Raw genomic sequence first — 22707 nt, forward strand, 5'->3', positions numbered from 1 at the left:
CAGCGAATGCATCCCCCACTCCTGATTCTCTTGGGGGTCTCTTGCCACTTCCTGCTGTCAGACGACCCCTACCCCTCAGCCTTACCCGAGACGTCTTGTACCTGCCTCTGGATGTCCACAGATGCTGTCTGTGTTTCCCCACGTCCCTTAGAATTTACAATGTGGGTGGGTGAGGGCCACTTCCGGTTGCCAACATCTGCATGCCTGTGTTCCTGGGGCAGCTGGAATTCTGGGAGTTAACGCCTAGTAGGAGTAGCTGCCATCTGATGACTTGCCATCCGTGGATAAATATAATACTCCAGCTCCCCTTCCCTCAGGAGGGAACTTTACCACGCCTTCCTCCCCATATTGGAAAATCATGGCACCCATGGCAGTGTCGCCTGTGATGTTTGCATCACCAATAAATCACCTCTGGGCCACACGGCAGGTGTGGCTGTATTATGTTCAAGAGGGTTCTTCACAGGTGTATTAAAATGTCCAACACATATTCTGTTCATGATGAACTTCCTACCCAAACTTTCCATTGTAAGTAGCACAACTATCGAACTCTTTTGTCACATCATCTGGTAGAGCTGTCTCCAAACCTTTGTATACTGAAATGCATATAATTACACATTTCATTTTATTATTCTTTTATATTACAGTTAGGATGCTTCAATATTAATTTATCCCGAAAGCATGTATATAAATGGTTATGGTATCAATTTTACTTCAAGAAAGTAAAGCGGCTGTCACAAAATAATCGTCATGAGAAGAGTATTGGTGCTAATAGAGTTGAGAACTTCTCGACTTGATCACTGTGGCTCTTTCTAGCTCTAAATCCTTTGTGTCTAAGGATCAAATTGTGTTTGGGGGCACCCAGGCCTGTTCTCTTCATAGCAGTGAGAAGGTGAAGCAGAGAGGACTGTCCAAGCCCTCTCTCTCCATGTATCAGTCAGACTATGCTGGGTAACAAGCAGCCCCCTGAGTCTTGGTGGTTTATAACAACAAAGGCTCATTTCTCACTCATGCCACATGTCGAATGCTGGTCAGCAGGGAACTCTTCTCCACATAGTCAGTCATGGAACCAGGCTGATGGAGGCTCCACCACCTTGCAATGCTGCCATCTCAGGGCCATGGAAAAGAAAATACTGGAAAGTCTGGCACTCGCAATAAAATGATTAGACCCGGAAATTATACCTGTCACGTCGGCTTAGAACCCACATGACCTCACGTAATATCAAGAAGCACTGCTCACTGACACACCCGATATTGGCTCCCTTCCCTTCCCTGCCTCCCTGCCCCTCTCCCTGGTGATACTTCCTAGGATCGCCTCCCAAATAAACTACTTGCTCTTGAACTTAGTCTACCTGCTTATTTTAGAGTCTGCTTCTGATAAAGCCCAAACTAAGACACTTTCACACATCTCTTCACCTTTTATTCATTCATTAATTCAGATAGTTAACAAATATTTTCTGAGCACCTAGTATGTGCTGGGCCCTAGGTAGGCACTGGGGATACAAACATGAATGAGCCTTGGCCCATTTCTCATTGAGCTTATTGTCTAGATGAATGAATGGCCCAGGACACACCACAAGCAAAGCACTTTGAGATCATAAGAACCTGTCAGCTATAAGCCCTAACAGGGCAGAGACCTTGTATCACTCCTCATTGAGTCTACAGCTCACACACAGTATGTGCTCAGGATGTAGAAATGAATAAATGAATGAATGCATGAATGAATGAATACAGAGAAACAGCCAGGTTGCTCACAATCTCTGGCCTCACAGCTTTGAATGAGGGAATGAAGAAAAACATAAATATAAAAGGCTTTGAAAATATTGCTGTGGGGACAGAGTCCCAGAGAGCAGTTTCCAGGCTCTCGGCCTCACATGGAAAGGTGCTGGCTCGGGTAGTAGATGGCCATCAGCTGTGACTAGTTGGCCATCAGCTGTAACCAGTTAGCCATTAGCCACTAATATAACTGCCATAGCTAAGCTAGCAAGCGCAGATTGCAGCTAGCAAGTGCGGTTGGTTGGTTGGCAGAGAAGTGGACGGCAGGTTGCGGATCGTGTGGCTCCTGCTTCCTGAGTCTCCAACCCAGCCTCCAGAGAGACTATAGTGGTATGAACCCCCATCCATGGCTCCGTTGGTGTTCCTGTTTGGCCTCATGGTATTCTGCATTCTTATTCAGGGAGCAGGACCAGAGACCCGACATGACAATTGCAGTCCACACAGATGCACAAATAATGAACAATAGAAAAGGAGCAGTTGTTGAGCGCTTTCTATGGGTTAGAAACTGTACTGAAGGTTTCTCGGGATTGGCTCATTTTACAAAAAGTATAATCATGAATGCTACAGTGTTTAAGTCCCGGCAAGTGTGAAGGAGAAGGAAACATCAATTGCAGGTGAGAAAACTGAAGTAAGAGTAGGGAAGTAGCTAGGGTGAAGGCTCTGGAGTCTTGAGAATCCTGAATTCTGAGTTCAAATCCTGTCTCCACCACTTCCTAGTTATGTGACCTTGAACAAGTTACTTAACTTCTCTAAGCCTCAGCTTTCTTATCTGTAACAGGAGAGACTCATAATATTTACTTCAAAGATGGTAGTGAGGATTGAATTTAATGAGACAGCAGATAGAGGGTCCTTCATGAACTTTGTAGGGACTCAATGCACAAAGCCCAGCTCTACTACTTACTGGCTGTGCAAACTTAGGCAAGTTGCTTAATCTTGCTGAGCCTTAACTTTGTCTTCTGTAAAATGGAATGATTGATAAATGCAAGACTTACCTCTTAGTTTCTTGGGAGGATTGAAATAAGTGTGGACAGTGTGGGACTCAGGATGAAATATCATACTATCTAAATGTTAGTAATTCTTCTTTATTTATTGAAACTTGACCAGGTCTTGAATCCGTCCATTTGTTCAGCAACTATTAATTGACATCCGTTATGGGTTGACTTGTGTCCAAAAAATATATGTTGAAGTGCTAAGCCCCAGGACCTCAGAACATGATCTTATTTGGAAATAAGATCTTTCCAGAGGAAAGCAAGTTAAAATGAGGGCTTTTGGGTGAGCCTGAATGTAATGTGGCCGGTGTTTTTATAAACGGGAAATTTGGACACGGGCAGAGGGAAGACGATGTGAAGACACACAGGGATAAGACGGCCATGGGACTGAGTGATGTGTCTACCAGCCAAGAATTGCGGGCAAACTTCACCCCTAGAGATCTCAGGGAGAGAGCGTGGCTTGCTGACCCCTTGCTTCCAGACTGCTAGCCTCTAGAACTGTGAGGCAGTAAATTTCAGGGGGGTGGGAGTTGACATTATTTTTACTGTGGTGAAACAGTCATAACACAAAATTGACCATTTAAACCATGTTAAGTGTGCAGTTGTATGGCGTGAAGTCCATTCACCTTGTTGTGCAACCATCACTATGATCCATCTCCAGAACTTTTGTTATCGTGCAAAACTGAAACTGCACCCATTGCATTCCAGCTCCCCATTCCTCCTTCCTTCCAGCCCCTGGCACCTACTACTCTACTTTCTGTCTCTATACATCGAACTGCTCTAGGTACCTCATATAAGTGGAATTATATGGTATGTTTCCTCTTGTATCTGGCTTATTATTACACTTAGCATAATGTCTTCAAGGTTCATGCATGTTTGTAGCAGGTGTCAGAATTTCCTTCCCTTTTAAGGCTGAAGGATATTCCATCGTATGGACATGCACAATTTGTTGATCCATCTGACAGCGGACACTTGTGTTGCTTTCACCTTTTGGCTATTTGTGAATAATGCTATTTTGTGAATAATGCTGCTGTGAACACGGGTGTATAAGCATATGCTGGAGACCAGGCTTTAACTCTTTTTGCTGTATGTTCAGAAGAGGAATTGCTGGATCATATGGTAATACTGTGCTTGATTTTGTAGGGTCTGCCACGCTGTTTTCCATACAGGCTGCTCCATTTTGCATCCCACATTTCTGTTGCTTTAAGCCACTCAGTTTTGGTCCTTTGTTACAGCAGCCCTAGGAAACAAATAAAAGCACCCACTGCATGTCAGGCACTGGGCTCTGGAGATTTGGTGGTAAATCAGGCAGACGGCGCCTCCCTCATGATGCTCCTATACTAATTGGAAAGAGAGCAGGTAAGAGTAACATAATGTCAGGTGGTGAGAAGTGCTACAGAGAGAAACACCTTGGCTGGGGGACTGAGGGGTGTGTGTGTGTGTGTGTGTCTGACAGGGAAGGTGGGAGAAAGCCAGTCTCATTGCTCAAACCCAGTTTCCAATCCCCAGTGCTGTCCCCTTTCTCCTGCCTGACCTTGTATTTGGTCAAGACACAGACTGGCTTCAAGGAAGCCATGCACATTGGAGGAACATGAGTAAAAGCCAAGTGCCTACAGGGCAGCGGTGAGGCCAGCAGTAAGGATCCGAGAGGTTTCTCCAGACCGTGGGGCCTGGGGTCCTGAGAGCACCCCATTTAAGAAGAGTGGGTGCTGGGACCTCCCAGATACCTGCAAGGTGAGGTTCACTCTGCTCGCCTTGCACCATCAGGCCCCTGCCCACCTTGGCCACCTAGCCCAGGACCTGTCCCTGCTTGGAACTATCTTCCCAGCTTGGTTTCCAAGTCTGATTTCTCCCCATCCCCGAGGATTCGGTCTCTTTCTAGGAGCTGTCCTGGATGGTCCACGTTGGAGTAGGTCCCTTTCCTGACACCACCTCCTAGAGCAGAGCTTGGCACCAAGTAGATGTCTGATGGGAGGATGGATGAATGGTTGGATGGATGGATGGATGGATGGGCAGATGCTGGATGCTGGATGCTGCCAAACCACCCTCCTTTACTTGATTTGTTCCCCTCTGTCTGTCTTCCCCCAGGGCTTGACTGACCACACCAGTGAACCCGACCTGCCCCGGGTCCTGGCAGCCGGATGGCTGATGCATGCAAACAGGCATCTTCTTGTCCAGCCGCCTGACCACACTGGTGCGGCCAATTCTGACAGCTAATGACATTATTGTGCAGAGACACAATGTCTGTGGGCATTTGCTGACCCGGGCTTTGGTGCGGGCTTAATCCGGCATTCTCGCCCTGCTTTCTGTGGGGATGCAGCCGTCACTTGTTTTGACACCAGCATTCCTGGGGAAGATATAAATGCCACCTCCCATGAACCTGACTTCACAGACACTCTCAGGGGCTGGTGTCACTGGTAAGAATGCCTTTCTTGCTTCCTTTGCCTTTTCTCTCATCCTCATTCCTGATGGAAAGTGGGAGAGACCTGGGTATGAATCCAGATGCCACTGCTTTCTGACAAAGTGACCTTGGGCAAAGATTTCAATGCTCTGAGCCTCAGTTTTCTTTTCTGTTAAATGGGAGAGGGGTTTTAAAATCTCCTGTCTAGTGGGGCTTAGAGAAACCGTAGGTGAATTGTCCTGCACAGCACCTGTCACAGAGTAGGTACTTGGGCAATGCTCTTAATTATTTCAATACTAAACAGTCCATCAGCCAGCGGCTAGAAAAGAGAATCTGAGGGTTTGTAAGAAGGTATCAAACCAGTGAAGGTTCAGCATCATTTGTAGGGCGGTGAATCAGCTCTCTCCGTATCCACAATGACTCCCAGTACCACCATGTGTCCTGTCTTGGGGCGCACTAGGGAGTAGGTAGCAGTCACGGCTCTCTGGGGGCTCCCAGCAACAGGTGATTTCAAAGCCACTAGCACTCGGTGGAAATGATCCTAATTATGCCATCGTTGCTGCCATGCACTGAGCACCAAGTGTCTCTAGGGACCTCTGCCAAGTGCTTGAGTGTTCTGCCTCGTATAATTGAATTATCATACTTTGTCCATGTATAGGTGCCTTTACTATCCCCATTTTGCAGAACAGGTAATTGAGGCACAGAGAGGATGACTTCAGTGCTTGTAAGCGGCAGGGCCAACACCTGAGTTTGAGTTTAATCTTTGTTCTGAGAATGCTGAGGACTGGGGACTCTCCTGGCGGGACCTCTGGTGCTGTGACAGCCTCCGAAGGCTGGTTTCTTAAGAGAGAAGAGCAGGTTTGGCTCCCATGCTGTTTATTTGAATGTCTTGTTTCTGGGGGATGTTCTGGTGTGGACGGGGCTTCTGGAAGCTGGATGTTATCTTTGGAGGAGGTCAGGTTTCCCCTTTTCACTGGGAGAACACAGGCTGGGTTCACTGCCCTTTCCGCAGGAAGGGAGAAAAGACTGACTTTTCCAGTATTCTCACCAGCTAAGTAAGAGATGCTTCCTACGGCTGTGACAGTGCCTGAATTTCCACCATTTACGCGCATGTCTTTGCTTTCTTTAGCATGAGTGCCGTAACAGATGTGTTATGGGGGGAAGAAGACCCGGGATGGAGAGGAGCATTCTGGGTACTGGGGAAGGGGGTCAAAGAGGAAGTTGGGGATGAGAGGCAGGATCTATAGGGGACTTTGTGAGATCGCAGACTGGGGCCACAGCCAGCCAAGCATGGGCAGTACATGGGTATTATTTGCCCCACACTGCTGGCCTTTAATCAAAAAACTTCTGCACGCGATCGGTGGGTCTGTGTCCTGTGGGACCTGAGTGACCGTGACCCACATGAGACCCCACTTAAGCTCTAATTTATCGCTTTGTTTTTCAGTAGACCTCATTTTTCCCTCCGGAGCTGGTCTGGACACAAAAAGTGAAGCTAAGGTGGGACGCTCAGGCAGCTGCTTGCTGACTCCACAGCTCTAGGACAACCATGGGGTGGCCCTCAGGTGAGAAAGCCAAGGGCCCAGAGAGGTCCTCACTCCTGCTTCCCCCATGTCTTCCAGGTCATTCTTGCACAGGACAGCCCACCATGGCCTCAGACCCCCAAACCCAAGCGGGCAAGCCGCAGCCCCTCAACCCCAAGGTGGGTACCATGCAGGGGGGAGGGGGTGGGCAAGCAGAGCTCATTCCCCAGACTCAGTCTCCCTTCTGTAAAGTGGGGTTGGCATCTGCCGTCCCGAGCCTCCCTCTCTGCCCCTGGGCCTCAGTTTCCCCAACTTGCACACTGGGGGCTGATTCTGAAGGCCCTTCCCTGGCATGCCAGAACTCCCACTACCAGCTTCCTGCTTCGGAGTCTTAAGTTGCTTGGTTTTACCCCCTCCTACACACTATGGCCCATGGGGGCTTCCCAAGGTTGAGGCAGACCCTCAGTCCCTTCTAAAAGGGGTCTAGTGACTGGGAGGTGGGGTGTGAATCCTGACTCCACACCTGCTGTGTGTCCCAGGCGAGCCACTTGACCTCTCTGAGCCTCAGTTTCCTCATGCATGAAATGAAGAGAATCGAATTCACAGCATAGGGTAGTTGTGAAGAGGCAAAGAAAACAGGCTCAGCCTCACGCCTGGCCTGTGTTGTGCCCGCCTAATGCCAGCTAATAGTGCCTTCTTTGCTTTCTCATCTTCCTGCCCTCATAAAGGCAGTGGGCTCTTATCCCAAGTCAGAAGCTTGTCACCCCTATTCTGCCCCAAACCTCTACAAACAGCCTTCTACCAGGCTGCCCTCCATTTCCCTCTGCATCCGGGGCCCTGGGCAGAGAGTCTATCCGGGAACTGCCCTTTGTCTGACTTGGGGCCTCCATAGCCAGGAAAGCGTGAGCTGATGCAGCCCCTCAGCCACTCAGCCCATCCTGTCCCTTGAGGGGGTTACTTTTAGAGGAAAGACAGACAAGAAACAAACGAATAAATATATGACTTCGAGGAGTGAGAAGTATTGCAAAAAAATATAGAGTGAGTGGTTCCTGAGACTCAAGTGGATGAAGAATTGTTGTGGTAGCTCAGGTGGTCCCGAAGGACCTCCTTAGGCAATGCCTCCTGAGGTGGCACTGGAGTGGAGACCTGGGTGAAGTCGTGGAGCAGCCATGTGAAAATCAGAGAGCAGGGGCAGGGGAGAGAGTTCCAGGCAGGGGGCACAGCGAGTGCAAAGGCCCAGGGGTCAGAACGAGCTGGATGAGTGTGAGGAACAGAAAGAAGGTCAGTGTGAGGCAGTATACGGCAGCTCAGCAGACATGAAATGGGAGCCACAGAAGGAACTGAATGTTTCCTAGTAGCCACGTTCAAAAGGTAAAAAGCAACAGATGAGATAAATTTTCATACCATATTTTATTAAACCCCATATAGCCTAATGTATAGTCAATAGAAAAATGATTAGGCAGTCATTTTATATTCTTTTTTTTTCATACTAAATATTCAAAATCTAATGTGTATTATTATACTTACAGCACATTTGAACTCGGGTTAGTTGCATCTTGTTCACTTGACATATAGCTAAAGGCTGCTGTATTGGACCACACAGGATTAAGGGATTAGATACCAGGTGTAGAATTTTAGCATCTATTTGTTGATAAACAACAATACCAAGTTCTTGGGCTCTCTAAGCCTTTCAAATGCATGGCCAGGCTGCCCTCCCCCACCCACCTCAGGCTTGCAAGCCCTTGTCTCCCAGGCCACGGTAATAACGAGCTGGCCCCTAACTTCCATATGCCTTGATTCTTCTCGGTAACCCTGCGAAATAGGTGTGATCCCCATTTTACAGATGGGAGAGCCGAGGCTCAGAGCCGTCAAGTTGCTTCCTAGGATTGCACAGCTGGATGCAGCAGAGGCAAAATCAGCACCCATGTCTCCTGACCATCTGTTGTCAAGTCAGTGAGCATAAGGGCTGAATTGAGTCCATGGAATTTGTCTCTGAGCTCTGGCGGGCCTCCCTTCCCCGGCTTTATGTGGCTAATCCCCCGCCTAAGAGAGAGGGACATGTCTACCCAACCCGTGCTGACCACGTGGATTGCACAGTTGTCCCTCCCGGGAGCTGGCTGCCCTGAGCCCATCTCTTCATCCAGACGCCGCTCCTGGGGAAGTGTGGCTGGAAAACCTCTGTTCCCAAAAGCTCTCTGGAATCATGAAAAGGTGGCAGCTGGCCTCCCAGTTAACACTTGGCTGTGAGGCTTTGGGTGGCCTCTTGCCTTTGCAGATCTTCTGTTGCCCTGGTGGGGATGCTGCTGGCCCCCTTCTCTGGGCTGATGAGAGGACCAGGTGAGGCAAGGAGAGTAAAGTCCCCTTAAGAAGTGTCCCCGGGGGACAGTCAGAGGAGACTGCAAAGCCTGAGGGGGCTTAAGGCGAGGGCACAGGTATGTGTAGGGTTACGGGTGAAATGGGCGAGGGGTACAGATGGCAGCACCGGGCCAGCTCTAATGCGAGCAGAAGTTCAAGCAAGAGAGCCTCTGGCTGCACAGACCCGTGGTGGCGGCCTCACCTGGGAGCTCGTTGGAAATGCGGAACCCAGGGCTCCATCCCAGACCTGCTGGCTCGGAAACTGCATTTTACCAAGATCCCACGTGCTTTGTTATTAGAGTTATTAGAGTTTTCAAAATGCTGCTTTCATGGAATCAGACGAGCTTGGGCTCCAATTTCGGCTCTGCCACTTACCTACTGGGATGTCTTATTTAAGCCTCCCACACAGAGCCAGTACTGTGTGCTAACATGATGCTTCTCTGAATCCTTCCGACAACCCCAGGAAGTAGGTTCTGTCTTTATTTCCCATTTCACAGATGGGGAAAGTGAGGCTCAGAGAGGTGAAGTACTGGCTCCAGGTCTCACAGCTGGTAACCCACACAGCCAGGACTGTCTGACTTTATGTTTAGTTTGTGAGTCCCTTGGGTGGAATGCTTCAGCGTGCTTCCAGGCTCCCCGAGTCCCCTCCCCACCCCCACTGCCCTGCTGTCCTCCCTCCCCACCATGACGGGCTCTAACTCTCTCCTCCTGTTACAGATCATCATCTTTGAGCAGGAGAACTTCCAAGGCCACTCGCATGAGCTCAACGGGCCCTGCCCTAACCTGAAAGAGACCGGCGTGGAGAAGGCAGGCTCTGTCCTGGTACAGGCTGGACCGTATGTACCGGGGTGGCCTCACCTGGTCAGGGGGGCTGCCAGGGTGAGGCAACTGGGCTGTGGAGCTGGAAAGAGCTGCCCTCACTGTGCTCCTAGACTATGCAATTGGAGAACCAGGATTTGGGGCCTGGCAGCCTATCGTGAGGATATATGCCTCAGAGTCAGATAGAGCAGGGTTCAAATCCCAGCTCCCCCACTGCTGGACTGTGTGACTTCCCTCTGTGGGCCTCAGTTTTCTCCTCTGCAGGATGAGGACAGCCATGTCCCCCTGAGGCTGAAGGGACAGAGCTCAGGTGAAAAGCCTGACACCCAGATCAGCCACTTTGTCAAGGCAGGGAAATGCTCATGGTAACTCTCACAGGCCTTTTCAGAACAGCCAATCTCTGGCTCCGGGAGTGTCTTTTCTCCTGGGGGGTTGAAAACTGGATGGCCCACCCCTCCCTTCTCAGATTCTGATTATACTGGGTGTCAGCAGAGTCACCGATGCACTTGGGGGTCAGCAGGCCTGGAGCCCCTAACCCAAGAGAGAAGAGGATGTGATTGGTAGGATGTGATTCTGTCCTGCTCACGTCATGAATCTGAGCACCGCCTGTGGGGGCTTCTCTTTGTGGTTCTCTGAGCACTTCTTCTCTGGAAGAGCCTCAGGAATCAGGCGGTTACCGGTGACCCCCTCTCAACAGGGTCAGGGAGTCCGGTGTGTTTGGGAGTCCTGGGTCACCTGCACGACACCTCAAGGTTCTCAGGGAATTTTGCAGAGTTCAATGTCCCTCCTCGAATCAGAATCTGCTGAGGGGGAGAACACAGCCTAGGAAAGGCCCTGCCGAGCCTCGCTCACCTGACGCGCTCAGAGCCTCTGCGGGCCTGAGAGCAAACCTTCCTAGACAGCTGACGTTTTGACCATTTAAGTACCGCGTCGGATTTAAAAAGTTGTCCTGTTTTAGTATCTGGATGGAAGAATTTCTCAAATGGAGTTTACATTCCTCTGCTTTCTTTTTAAAAACATAACTTCCGATAATTTTTTATTAATTATCGTTTCAAATGAAGAAGCAATAGTTTAGAGCAAAAAAGTACAACTTATAACTCAGAAGTAACCATTGCTAAGATTTTGATAGAAATCTAGGTTTCTCTCTCTCTGTATATGTATATATGTATATATACTATATATAATGATCTGATTTGGATTAAGTATGTATTTACTATATTATATACATTTAATATATATTTAACATATTTAATCAAAATCAGATCATGCTATACATACTGTTTTGTAATTCCTTTTGAAAGCTACAAGATATCGCAAATTCTCTGCGTGTCATTAGACAGTATTTTATGTCAGTGTTTTCCAGAGAGTTTTTTTGAGGTAAATCTGCATCAGAGTCCCAGAAGGCAGATTCTTGGGCCCCTTCTTGGTCCAATTAGATCCAGCTCTTGGTTCTGGAGCCCAGGAATCTGCATTTCATAAACTCATCTGGTGGTAGTTCTGCCCAGTTAGGTTTGAGAACCTGTGTCCTACTCACTATTTTCCGTGGCTTTGTAACATTCCATCATGGGATATGCCCTAATGTACTTAAACAAGCCCTGACTGTTGGATGCTGAAGTCCTTTCAATTATTTGGTATTTTAAATAACACCATGATGAATATCCTTATTCAGGGAGCAGTGAGCTCTTGCCAAGGGTTTTCTAAGGACACGTGGCCTAAAGCAGAATTGCCGGATCAAGAGTCCATCCTCATCTAAAAGCAGCAAGAAACACGATCTCCCCTTCGATCAAAGCCTTAGAATATTGTTCTGAGCAGCCGTGTGGCACCAGGCTGCAATGTTTGCCCGGCAATGAGTGGCCCCCAAATGCCAGACATTTTGAAGTTTGTGCCTTCCTTTTCCTGTTTTCCCCTTTCCTTTATTAGCCATGCCGTCTCTCCCCACCCCTGCCAGAAGGTTTTCCTTCCCTTTAAGGCATTATTTCTCTTCTCCTGTGAATCTAAGAGACTATTAGAGTTTTGTGTAAAATATGAGTCAAGAGACAACCGTCCAGAACAAAAGAATTAGATCTAAAGAGAAGGGTTGGTATGAATAAGGACCTTTTAGATGTGGTGGTGTCCTGGGCACCAGTTCTCAGGGGTGGAGGCTGATTGGATACAACCCTTTCCAACTCCACATTCAGTGATGTCACACTGATAGCTCGAAATCGGCCACGTGGGAGCATTTACACCATGGAAATCGGCACACGCTACAGTCAGGTTTTTGTTTTTGCTTTTGAGAGCTGGCTGTTAATTCCAGCATACCACTGGCCGTGGTGCATGGGCTCTATTTATCCGTATCGTTGCCGGGCCATCTTTTGGGCTTCCTTCTTAATTCCTGATTGTGTTCCAGATGGTTGAAGTCAGCATCTAGATAATTGAAGTGTGACTCTGCTCTTGGAGTCTGTGCTGGAATTTAGATGGGGCCACTACTCCTTGATGAGCTGGGCAAGTGTAACTCTCTCTCTCTCTCTCTCTCTCTCTCTCTCTCTCTCTGTCTGTCTCTTTCTCTCTTTCTCCCTTCCCCCACACACCCCACTGCAGCTGGGTGGGCTACGAACAAGCCAACTGCAAGGGTGAGCAGTTTGTGTTTGAGAAGGGTGAGTACCCACGCTGGGACTCGTGGACCAGCAGTCGGAGGACGGACTCCCTCAGCTCCCTGAGGCCTATCAAACTGGTGAGCTCCGTGGCCATCACGCTTCTGCCTGTCTTTGCCACCTTGGAGGTAGGGTCTAGGGGCCAGAAGAAGCCTCACCTCCAGCAGTGAGCCCTTTGGGATCCACGGGGAATATCTACTCTCCTGAGATGCCATTCTGCTTCGCCTGAGAGCTGCCACATTGTACAACCCCAGGGGGCTCCATTCACAAGACTTTGAAAAGCTCCAGGGGGCACTGTTCACATTTTATTCCATGTGGACGGTGCTTTCCAGGGTTGCACAACTCCTATTACAGAGCAATTGCTCGGTAAATGGTAAATGATAGCCATCGAACATATTAAAAGAAATTCTGGACCTGGGTGTAGAGGAAAAGGCAGTTTAGCTCTTGTTTATAATTCAAGCCAGTGTGACCTTTCAGTGCTTCTCCGATCCCGATTCTTATGAGCGTGTGAACTCTCGGGGTATGCAAAGAGCCCAGCAATGCTCAGTCACACCCCCAAACCTTCCCAGACCAGTCTAGTTCTTCCAAAGCTTGATGGGAGATTGGAGAACATTGGACTTAGCCTTCCACAGTCCTGGGTTCCTACATTGGCTCTGGTACCCCCAGCTCTGTGACCTTGAGCAAGTCATTTTACCTCTCTGAGCCTCAGTTTCCTCATCTGCCAAATGGCATAAGAGTAGTTTAAAGGATTAAAGGAGATAACTAAGAAAAATGTAACAGGAACAGGAGGATGGGGAAAGACATAGAGATGAAGGAAAGCCAAAACATCTCAAGTGTCTATTGGAGGCACTGTAATCCTGTACAGGTATGTGTGTGTGTGTGTGTGTGTGGATCATGGCCACCATTTATTTATAAAGGGGAATTGAGGCTGTGGGAGGGAAAATGACATTTCAGAATCAAATATTTCCCAAAATGTAGACTCTGGGGTATCTATTACATGAAAATAGCCCAATAGGATCTCACCAAATGGCTGCTGTTCGATGGCAGTTATAGACACTCACGTGGTGGCGGTATTGGGCAGAGGGCTGTAGGTGGAGCTGCTGACCCCAACTCCCGGGTATGAGGATGGCGAGAAGGCACCTTAGGCTCCTTCTCCCTTACTGACGTCCCCTCATTCCTTGTCCACAGGACAGCCAAGAGCACAAGATCATCCTCTATGAGAACCCCAACTTCACGGGGAAGAAGATGGAGGTCATAGACGACGACGTGCCCAGCTTCCACGCCCATGGCTACCAGGAGAAGGTGTCATCCGTGCGGGTGCAGAGTGGCACGTGAGTGCAGATGCAGCCCTGGCTCGCCCTGGGGTCCTAAGTCCTGTTTTGCTCTGAAGCCTGGTGATCCTGACCTCAGTCTTCTCATTGGAAAATGGGTGTGGAAGTCGTCAGCCCATGTGTGGTGACTCTCAGCCCCGGAAGTTCCGTCCAGACCTTCCTTTTGGGTAACACCCTACCTTTGGAGGCGAGGGACCTTGGCCTTAACCTCGGCCACAAAGAGCAGGACAGGAGATGTTGGTGAGGCAGAGAAGGGAGTAGCAGAAGGGTGTAACAGTCTAGTAGGGAACAACTGTTAATACTTTAAGAATCACACAAATCTAGACTCCTTCCCCGAGGAAGAGACTCTTGAGTGAGATCTCAAAAAAGAGCAGGAATTGCAGGGGCCAAGAGGAGAAGGAAGGGCTTGGTGAGTGTGAGAGACTCTGCACAAGCCCAAGGAGTGAGAGCGTGAGACGTGGGGTCTCGAGACTGAGCAGCAGAGCTGAGGTGTCCTTGGGGGGCTGGCCATGCACGTCCCTGTGGGCCAGGGCTATGTGGCGTTATCTGGGGAGAAGATTGTGACTTTCATCAGGTACTCAAAAGAGTGAGTGCTGATGACTTCAAATGGTGAAGGAAGTACAGAGGGCTCCTGGGACCTCACCCACTCTCCTTCAGCCCTGCAGCTGGGCTTGGGGTTGGGATAAGAGGCTTGTCTTGTTCTAATCTTCAGTGCGCACCCTTTCTCCTGATCCTAGTATCAGGTCTCCAGTCAAAAGTTTTCGGGAGGTAGTGAGCTCCCCATCAAGAGAAGGAAGAAAGCAGAGCTGTATGCTGGGAGGGTGATACTGTTCCTGCTCACCATTCAGGAAGTGTGAAATGATTGGGAGGCTCCACCCCTCTTCATGGTTTAAGGATCCTCTCTCTCTCTCTCTCTCTCTCTCTCTCTCTCTCTCTCTCTCTCCCCCTCTTTCTCTCTCCCTCTCTCCCTCCCTCCCTTCCTCTTTTTATCTGTTTCTCCTGTCTCCCCATGTCCTCTCTTCCCACCTCTGGCCCTGCAGGTGGGTTGGCTACCAGTATCCTGGCTACCGTGGGCTGCAGTACCTGCTGGAGAAGGGAGATTACAAGGACAGCAGTGACTTTGGGGCCCCCCACCCCCAGGTGCAGTCTGTGCGCCGCATCCGTGACATGCAGTGGCACCAACGGGGAGCCTTCCACCCCTCCAACTAGTGCCCCCCATTTCCTCCTTCCCAGGGGCCTGGTCTGCTGCCCAGAATCCCCCCGGTCCTCTTGGTGAGTGAATAAAGTGTGACTTGCAACTAGTCTGCGGCAGCATATTTTATCCCCAGTGAGAGCTGCGTGCTACATGTGCGTTGTGTTTGTATGTGTGTGTGTGTGTGTGTGAGAGAGAGAGAGAGAGAGAGCAACAGAAAGTGTCTGGGTGAGGCATAGGACAGCAGGGCCCTCACTGGGTCTTCTGGCTCTGTAGCTACTTAGCTGTGTGACCTTGGGCATATAGTCCAACCTCTCTGAGCCTCTGTTTCTTTGCCTAACTCACAACTCCTATGTCATCTAAGTGGCTTGGCCTGGGCTCCCTCTTACGTGGCTGCTGAGCACAGTTACTCTCAGGGGCATGTGATGGATACCCCCGCCTTTACAGACGTATGCACTGCCTGCCGTTCCCTCATAATTGAGTTATCACCTTGTACCTGGGAGTTTCTTTAGATCTCCCAGGAGGAGCGAACAACCCTGCAATCCCCATCCCATCCCAGAAATAGGGACACCAAGGGAAGGCAGGGGTTACTGCCTGGGGCGTTAGTACATTTTCCAAAGACGTGGAGAGGTTGAAAGAAAAGTTGGCATTTTCCAGGTGAATCTTGGGGCGGAACAATCTTGGCAAAGGGAAGAGTGTGCAAAGTTAGGGAACAAGACAGAGCATGGTACGTTCCAGTGTTCCAGGTACAGTGAGTACTTCGGGGCATGGAAACTTAAGAGAGTTGGTTAAGCACAAGGTCCTGAGACACTAGGTCCCCCCACCTCCCCTCACTTTCCTCCTCGCAGCGTGGACAGCTTCTCTGGCTCTCAGGTCTCAGCAGGACTGCTCTGACCCTCTTTCCCTCCCACCGGGAGCCACTTCCTGCTTCAGCCACTAGGTGTCAGCAAAGAGTCTTCCTCAGGGATCCCGGGCCAAGGGCGGGGGTCTGTGTGGGTGTGTAGGTGGGGAGGCGGGAGGGCGTGGGGGGGCGGGGGGACGGCGGCGGCGGCGGCGGCGGCGGAGGTGGCGGTGGCGGTGGCGGTGGCGGTGGCGGTGGCGGTGGCGGTGGTGGTGGTGGTGGTGGTGGCGCTCCTTGGGTCCTGATTGGAGCTGAGCCCTATCAGTCACAGCGGCGCAGTCAGAGCTGGGCGGGATCTCAGAGCCTCTGCTCCCGCCCCAGTGAACCGAGGCTTAGAGTCGGGGGGCTCAGACAGCGATCTCACCGAACCACTAACAGAGGAGGGGGCAAGTCTGGAGGATCCCCTCTCTTTCTACAGCTCTCCTTCCCACAGCTTGCTGGGAGCGAAAACAAACCAACCAACCTAGCAATGATTCTTTGAAGGAGGAAATCACTTTCTCACCCACTGTCACTGGAAGCAACTAGCAAAACCTCGTCCTGCCACCCAACCTTATGACTTAGAGTAGCCGCTCCGTGCCTCAGTTTCCTCGGAAATGGGGGAAATACTAGTGCCTGCTCAGAAGGTTGCATTGAATGTGTGAAGTTTTTAGGGCAGTGTCAGACGCACAGCAGAGACTCAAATGAACGTAATGTGACAAGGCATCAGGGGAGCCTGTGAGATTGTGAGGTGGGGTCAGGGAAGGCTCCTGGGGCTTTTAAGCTGGGGTTTTGTAGGAGGAGTAGGAGTTTGCCAGGTACACAAGGGCAGAAGTGCTTTCCTCACATTCATTCACTAATTCTCACCCACTCCTATCTTCTTCCTCCCGCCTCTCTGTTCTCTTCCCCCTGTGCTTTTCTCTTCCTCTCCTTCCTCTCCCTTTCTCTGTTCTTCCTCCTCGTGCTCCGACTTCTCTGCTCCACCTTTTCTTCACCCCACACCTTCTCCTCTTGCTCTGCCTTCTTTCCTTCCTCTTCCTCTCCTCCCTGTCGTGTCCCAGATGATGCAACTCAGCCCTGCCCCAGCCCCAGCCCCACCCCCTTGCACTCCCTGCAGCCTCATTGGGGATGGGAGGCCCAGCTGGAACAGGTGGGCTCTTTGAGGGGTCCAGACCACTGTCTCCACTCCCAGGTTCATTGCAGCATTATTTACAATGTAGGAAAGATAGGGAAATGACCTAACGGCCCCTTCACAAATGAATGGATAAAGAAAATGCGGTCTATCCATGCAATGACATATTACTCAGCTTTAAGAGAGACACCCTACCATTTGCTACACCACGGATAAACGTGGAAGACATTATGCTAAAGAAATAAACTTAGCTCCTCTTTTGAGAATACGGAGACTCTGTGGGAGCAGGTCTAGATATTAATAAATCCCCAAGATACGTCTGGTTGCCCTGGGGTCGTGGTCCCCAACCAGCAACAGCACCGTCCCCTGGGAACTTGTGCGAAATGCATATTATCAGGCCCCACTGCCGACCTGCTGAATCAGGATCAGCTTGTTGAAACTCGTCCTGCCCTGCAACCTTATGACTTAGAGTAGCCTCTCTGTGCTCTCGTGGACTTGATCACAGTGCAGGCCGGACCATAACTTCATTGATTCCATGTCCTCAGTGCCCCGTGCACACAGACCCACAGCTTGTGCAGATTCCTCCATCTTCTGAAATCAACTCACTGTTCAGGCGCCCGCAGAAATGCTTCCTCCTCCTAAAATGGGTGACCATCCCCATTGTTCCCTTCCAGAGCAGAGAGTCCAGAATCTGTCACTGGGTGAGATGTAAATGCTGACTCTTCATAGTTGGATGCCTTTAACCAACTGAAAACAGGCTCATGGGGCTTATTCAGCGGGAGACTGGCCTGCAAAGTGATGGGTCCAGAGCCAGGTACTTAGCAGCTGCAGAACAAACCTCTCTTTTAAACTTTCAGTGCTCCCTCCTACCTCGGGGCTACCAGGGTCCAGACGTCTCAGCCAAGAGTGTGTAAAGAAAAGTATGTAATAAACACCGTCACTCTAGGGCAGGGCTTCTTACCCTCTGCACTCTTGATAGGTCTTCCCGGGTAGTGCTGTGCATTGCAGGGTGTTGAGCTGCACCACTGGCTTCTGTCCACTAGATGTCAGTAGCAACCTCAGTTGTGACAATCAACCGAGTCTCCAAACACAGTCCAATATCTCCTGGAGGCAAAATACCCTCAGCTTGAGAACCACCGCTGTAGGGCACTGGGGATACTCATACTGGGGGTAAGTATATTTTTAAAGAGGATAGTGGATGGGGTCACAAATGGTGGGACTTCAGGCAGGGTTGCAGATGCGGAGGGGAAGTGTTAGAACAAATTGCACAAGGTGGGCATTGGTCCCTACCCTCTACATGATACAGACTCAGATAAATTCTCATCTCACAAACAGGGAAACTGAGGTCTGGAGGCAAGCCGTGAGACTTGGGTGCCTAAAACACACACACAATATATATACACATTTAATATGTACATATATATTAGATATATATATATATATTTGACATATATATATAATAACTCTATTAAAAATGGATATGGAGCCACAAATAGGAAAAAAAATTAGATTATTTTTCTCTGTGCACCCATCTCTCTCTCTCTCTCTCTCTCTCTCTCTCTTTTGCTCTCTCTCTCTCTCAAACAAAGCCCAATATTCTTTCTTGCTTCCTTCCCTTCTAAAGTAGAAGGGTACATTTGCTTCCTGAGGTCTTTTGGTCTTAAAGTTATAGTGGGAGGAGAAGGAGAAGACGTGGGCAGTGCAGGAAGTGCAGATGGAACAGGTATCCCTTTGCTTAGACAGAGGGACACCTGTGGGCCACATGAGAGGACAGTGTCCTTTTGTTTTATTAAATTGTTTTGGTATTAATTTGGTTTTGAATGAAAAGAACTGAATTTCATCCTTGATTTTAAATGCAAGTTAACAAGGAAACACATAAACCAATGACTACAGGAAATGATAAAGGGGAAGTGGGAAATCACCCCTCTCCAACCTGTTGTCACGGCTGGCTGGCCCTTGAAACTTTTCCCAGAAGGCTTTGTGGTGAGGGGCTTGGTGTCAGGCATCAGACAGGCAAGGCTGGGGAGCGGGGTTTTCCAGAACAAGGTGGTCACGTGTGCAAAATTAGCAAGGTGAGAAAAACTATATCAGGTGAGAGGAAATGTTCTGCAGGTGTGAACTGTGGCTTCTGCTGGGTGGAGGAAGAAGCATGGCGTGCGGTGAGGCTGGCCAGGTAGCAAGGCCCAGGATGTGAAGGTAAATACCACAGAGAAGAGTTGGGGCTTGATCTTGAGGGCACTGGGGAGGCATGGGAGGGTTCAGAGCAAGGGAGTGACACGGTCTGGTCCAATGGGCCCCGGGGAACACTCCTCTGGCTAGTGTGTGGAACTGGGGAAAGCGGGGAGAAACCTGAAGCTGCTTTCTTTGACTGAGTAAGAGAGGCCAACAGCCTGACTATTGGCGTAGGGGGTATATTAAGGCATGGGGTGGGACTTCTCCAGTGTACCCACTCTTTATAAGGGGCACCTGGGAGCTTTGTGTCCACTTGCCGTGCTCAATACGGTCCAGTTGTTCATATGTTTTTTCGATGTAAGAAACGTCCAAACCTGTAGAGACTTTGTATGAGTTTGAGCCAAACTGACAACATATTCTAGGGAGATCACAAATGCCCCAGAGAATAGAAGTTTTGCGGTTTCTTTTATGCATTTAGAATCAAAGAACATGTAAGGAAAATGCATGAAGCCCATTGGTGGTAGAGTATGGGGGACGGGAGAAACCTCTGGGATTGGATAAAAAGCCAAATGGAGAAACATACTTCTTGCACATTAGTGGGTAGAAGATAATTAATAATTATCATTTGCAGCACATAGAGATGGCGTGGGGGGAACAAGGTAACAATGAGGGGTTCTGTGGTCTCGTGCTCTGGGGTCTTATGCTCTGGTGCCTGCGGTTGTGCCTTGTAGGGGTAGGAAGAGAAAATTACCCTGACATTTCAAAGGTGTGTTATCCTAGATGCAAGAGAACAACGAACGGGACTCACCTAAGGTAAAGACTGACGTTTGCTAAGGAAGCGATAGGCCTGTGACGTGACTACCTGCCCAGTCAGGAATCTGTGATCAGACCATCCTGTGTGGTGACTTTTGGTCACTGAGCTTGTCAGGCCTGCCATGTGCCCCCCCGCACCCCAGCTTGTCAGTTTTATTACGTAGCCCCCTGTTCACTCACATTTCAAAGCATATTTATTCTGTTACAAAAAAAAAATCAAAAACTTAAACCAAGTAAATTTGAAGATCTTATAGGCTTTATTAAGCGATTCATGAATCGGGCAGCATCCCATATGCAACCAGGAGGGCTCTCCAAAGGGGTGTACAAAATGGAAGGCTTTTACAGGAAGAAGGGTGGCGCAAGGGAGCTATTAACAAAAGTAAAGATTCCTTTGGGGCTGGGACATCTTTTAGGGAAAGGGTTTCATCATATAGATGACTTCTTTCTCCGGTGATGGAGAGAGGATAGAGAGGGCCCATGTGATAGATTACCTCAGTGGTGTTGATCAGAAAATTCCAAACTGTGTGAGTAAGATTGTGTTTCTGGGAGAGGCAGCAACCGCCATTAGATCAGGTATTAAGCCTAGGTTTGGAATCATGAGCTTTTAGCACAAGTGACGCCATTTTGGACCTGCAGGTTTTTTTCCCTTTAACAGTTCGTTTCTTGCTTCAGACATTTCTTTTAAGAAATAAAATGTTACAGATACAGGACTGTGTACTATGTGCCCCCCGCCCCGCAACCATTCCCTTTCCTTCCCCTGCCTTAGGGTACCACTTGTGTCTTTATTTTTCCTTTGACTGCATTTGTGAATATCCACAAACAACATACAGCACTTGCTCTTGTCTCTCAGCATTATATTTCCAAGACTTATTCATGTGGTAACATGTAGTGGATTTAAATCATTCATCTTAATTGGTGTGGAGGGGTTCATTGTTTAAACATAACGCAAGTTATTAATCCAGGCCCATATTGATGGACATTTATGTTGCTTTTGATTGTGTGTTGCTATAAACGATGCTACAATGGACACCCCACACGTTTGCCTCATACTTTCTCTAATGTCTCCTCCAGTGCTGACAGTAAGAACTCTGCACTTGGGCTGACTGGGTTCAAATGTCAGCTCTAGAACCCACCGGCTGGGAAACTGAGCAAGTTACCTAAGGAAGCCTCATTCATAATTTCTCATTCATAAAAATAGGGACAATAGTAGTACCTACTTCATAGGGTTGTTGTAAGGACTCATATGTTAACATGGGTGGGGCACTTAGAACAGGACCGTGCAATACAAGTGTTTGATGTATACGTATAACGCTGTTATAAATGGAACAGGAGAAGCATAATAAATGGCATTAGGAGAAGGTATGAATGGAGTTAGACAACAGCCTCCTCTTGTAAGCTGTGACTTTGGACAACTCACTGCACTTCTCTGGGTCTCACCTTCCACATCTGTAAAATGGGGCATTGCCAAGAGTACAGGAGATGATGGGTGCTGATTAGTAGACACTCAGCAAGGGTGCATTTTTCTTGTCTCCCTTCCGTCTCCTCACACTTGTGAGGGCTGTTTGGGCATGTATTGTCCTCTTGGCCAGGTAAGAAGACTGAGGCTCAGAGAGGTGGAGAAACTTTCTGCAGCTCACACAGCCTGTTGGGGTGCATGAACTTTTTCCAGGCAATGTCCCTGGGTTGGGTCCCTGTGGCCACTGTTGCAGATCTCTAGGACCAGCCCAGTCCCTCCTGCAGACCACCCTGGCCCAGACCTGAAGCTTGACCGCCTGCTGAGCTCTTGCCAGGTGGTAGCACTAAAGCAAACACTACTCCACGTGCCTCTCAGAAACAGCCACCAAATGCTCCCGTATCATGGCAACTGCAGAATCAAAACAAGCTCTTAATAAAAGATCAAAAAGGAGGGAGAGGGAGAAAGCCCACCCCCCAAACCAGCCGCCCCTCTGATGATTCCTGCCTCTGAGTTTTCAGTGTATGGAGGTGATTGGGTTGGCGCTGACTCTTCATATTTAAAGGAGGTGGTTTTTTTTCCTCCCCCCTGAGTTGTTTTCCTCTAGCAGCCTGCGGCTGGGAGCCAAGAAGCGGGTTTAAAATATACAAAGGGAAACAGAGCATGGCGAGGACTGGAGGAGAAGAACCATTACAGCGTGGGTGATCTGGGGGTGGCAGAGCAGAGCGGGCACTGTGCCATGTCTGGAGCTGCAGAGTGGCTTTGCCATGGCTCTCGAAGTCACTGGGGGTCTGGATGGCATCACCATGGCCCCTTGTGCCCACTGCTCAGCCTTTCGTCAGCTCTTGGCGATGAAATCTCAAAACATAAAGGCCCTGGAAGACCATCGCCTCCAATGGTCTCCATTTTTTTTCTTCTTTTTTTTCAGGCAAGGAAGCTGTTTTCTGGATAATCTAGCTTAAGGAACCCCAATATGCAAAGCAGATAAAAGAGCGATGGAGTGTAAGTGGGGGCGCTGGAATCCTGCCAGCGGGGTGGGGGGTTCTCCACTTTATCCCCCCACCCATGGGCGCTCTTTAGTATCTGCGTCCACTGTCAGTGCCCTAAGGAACTACAGGACAAATCCATCCTGTCATTCACAGATGGAGAAACTATTACGATGAGTAGTAATGTTAGCGAACTACTATTATTTATACGTTAAACGTGCCCAGTGTAGGCATATAACTTGACATGTCTGATGGCATCAAATT

The 22707-nt window shown here is 49.2% G+C and overlaps 1 protein-coding gene across 2 annotated transcripts; it reads left to right on the top strand.

The window, feature by feature from the left end:
* The first annotated feature begins 5053 nt into the window (after positions 1-5053).
* CRYBB2 (crystallin beta B2) lies at positions 5054-15118 on the top strand. Of its 2 annotated transcripts, XM_033098136.1 has the most exons (7): positions 5054-5179; positions 6608-6660; positions 6783-6862; positions 9756-9874; positions 12435-12567; positions 13676-13818; positions 14859-15111. In XM_033098136.1, the coding sequence occupies exons 3-7, from the start codon at positions 6809-6811 to the stop codon at positions 15025-15027; spliced, it is 618 nt and encodes a 205-aa protein (XP_032954027.1). In that variant the 5' UTR covers positions 5054-5179; positions 6608-6660; positions 6783-6808; the 3' UTR covers positions 15028-15111. The 2 variants fall into 2 exon arrangements, with proteins under 2 accessions (XP_032954027.1, XP_032954026.1); XM_033098135.1 differs by lacking the exon at positions 6608-6660 and having other exon boundaries at positions 14859-15118.
* The last annotated feature ends 7589 nt before the right edge of the window (positions 15119-22707 follow it).

The sequence above is a fragment of the Rhinolophus ferrumequinum genome, chromosome 25 (assembly GCF_004115265.2).
Source record: "Rhinolophus ferrumequinum isolate MPI-CBG mRhiFer1 chromosome 25, mRhiFer1_v1.p, whole genome shotgun sequence".
Taxonomy (NCBI): Eukaryota; Metazoa; Chordata; class Mammalia; order Chiroptera; family Rhinolophidae; genus Rhinolophus; species Rhinolophus ferrumequinum.

What these genes read in the sequence shown, in the direction of transcription:
- CRYBB2 (XM_033098135.1), top strand. Translation starts at nt 5,125, where the DNA reads ATGCCACCTCCCATGAACCTGACTTCACAGACACTCTCAGGGGCTGGT. An exon ending in CTCAGGGGCTGGTGTCACTG is followed by an intron (nt 5,180 to 6,782) that starts GTAAGAATGCCT and finishes CATGTCTTCCAG; the next exon opens with GTCATTCTTGCACAGGACAG. An exon ending in CCCTGAGGCCTATCAAACTG is followed by an intron (nt 12,568 to 13,675) that starts GTGAGCTCCGTG and finishes CCTTGTCCACAG; the next exon opens with GACAGCCAAGAGCACAAGAT.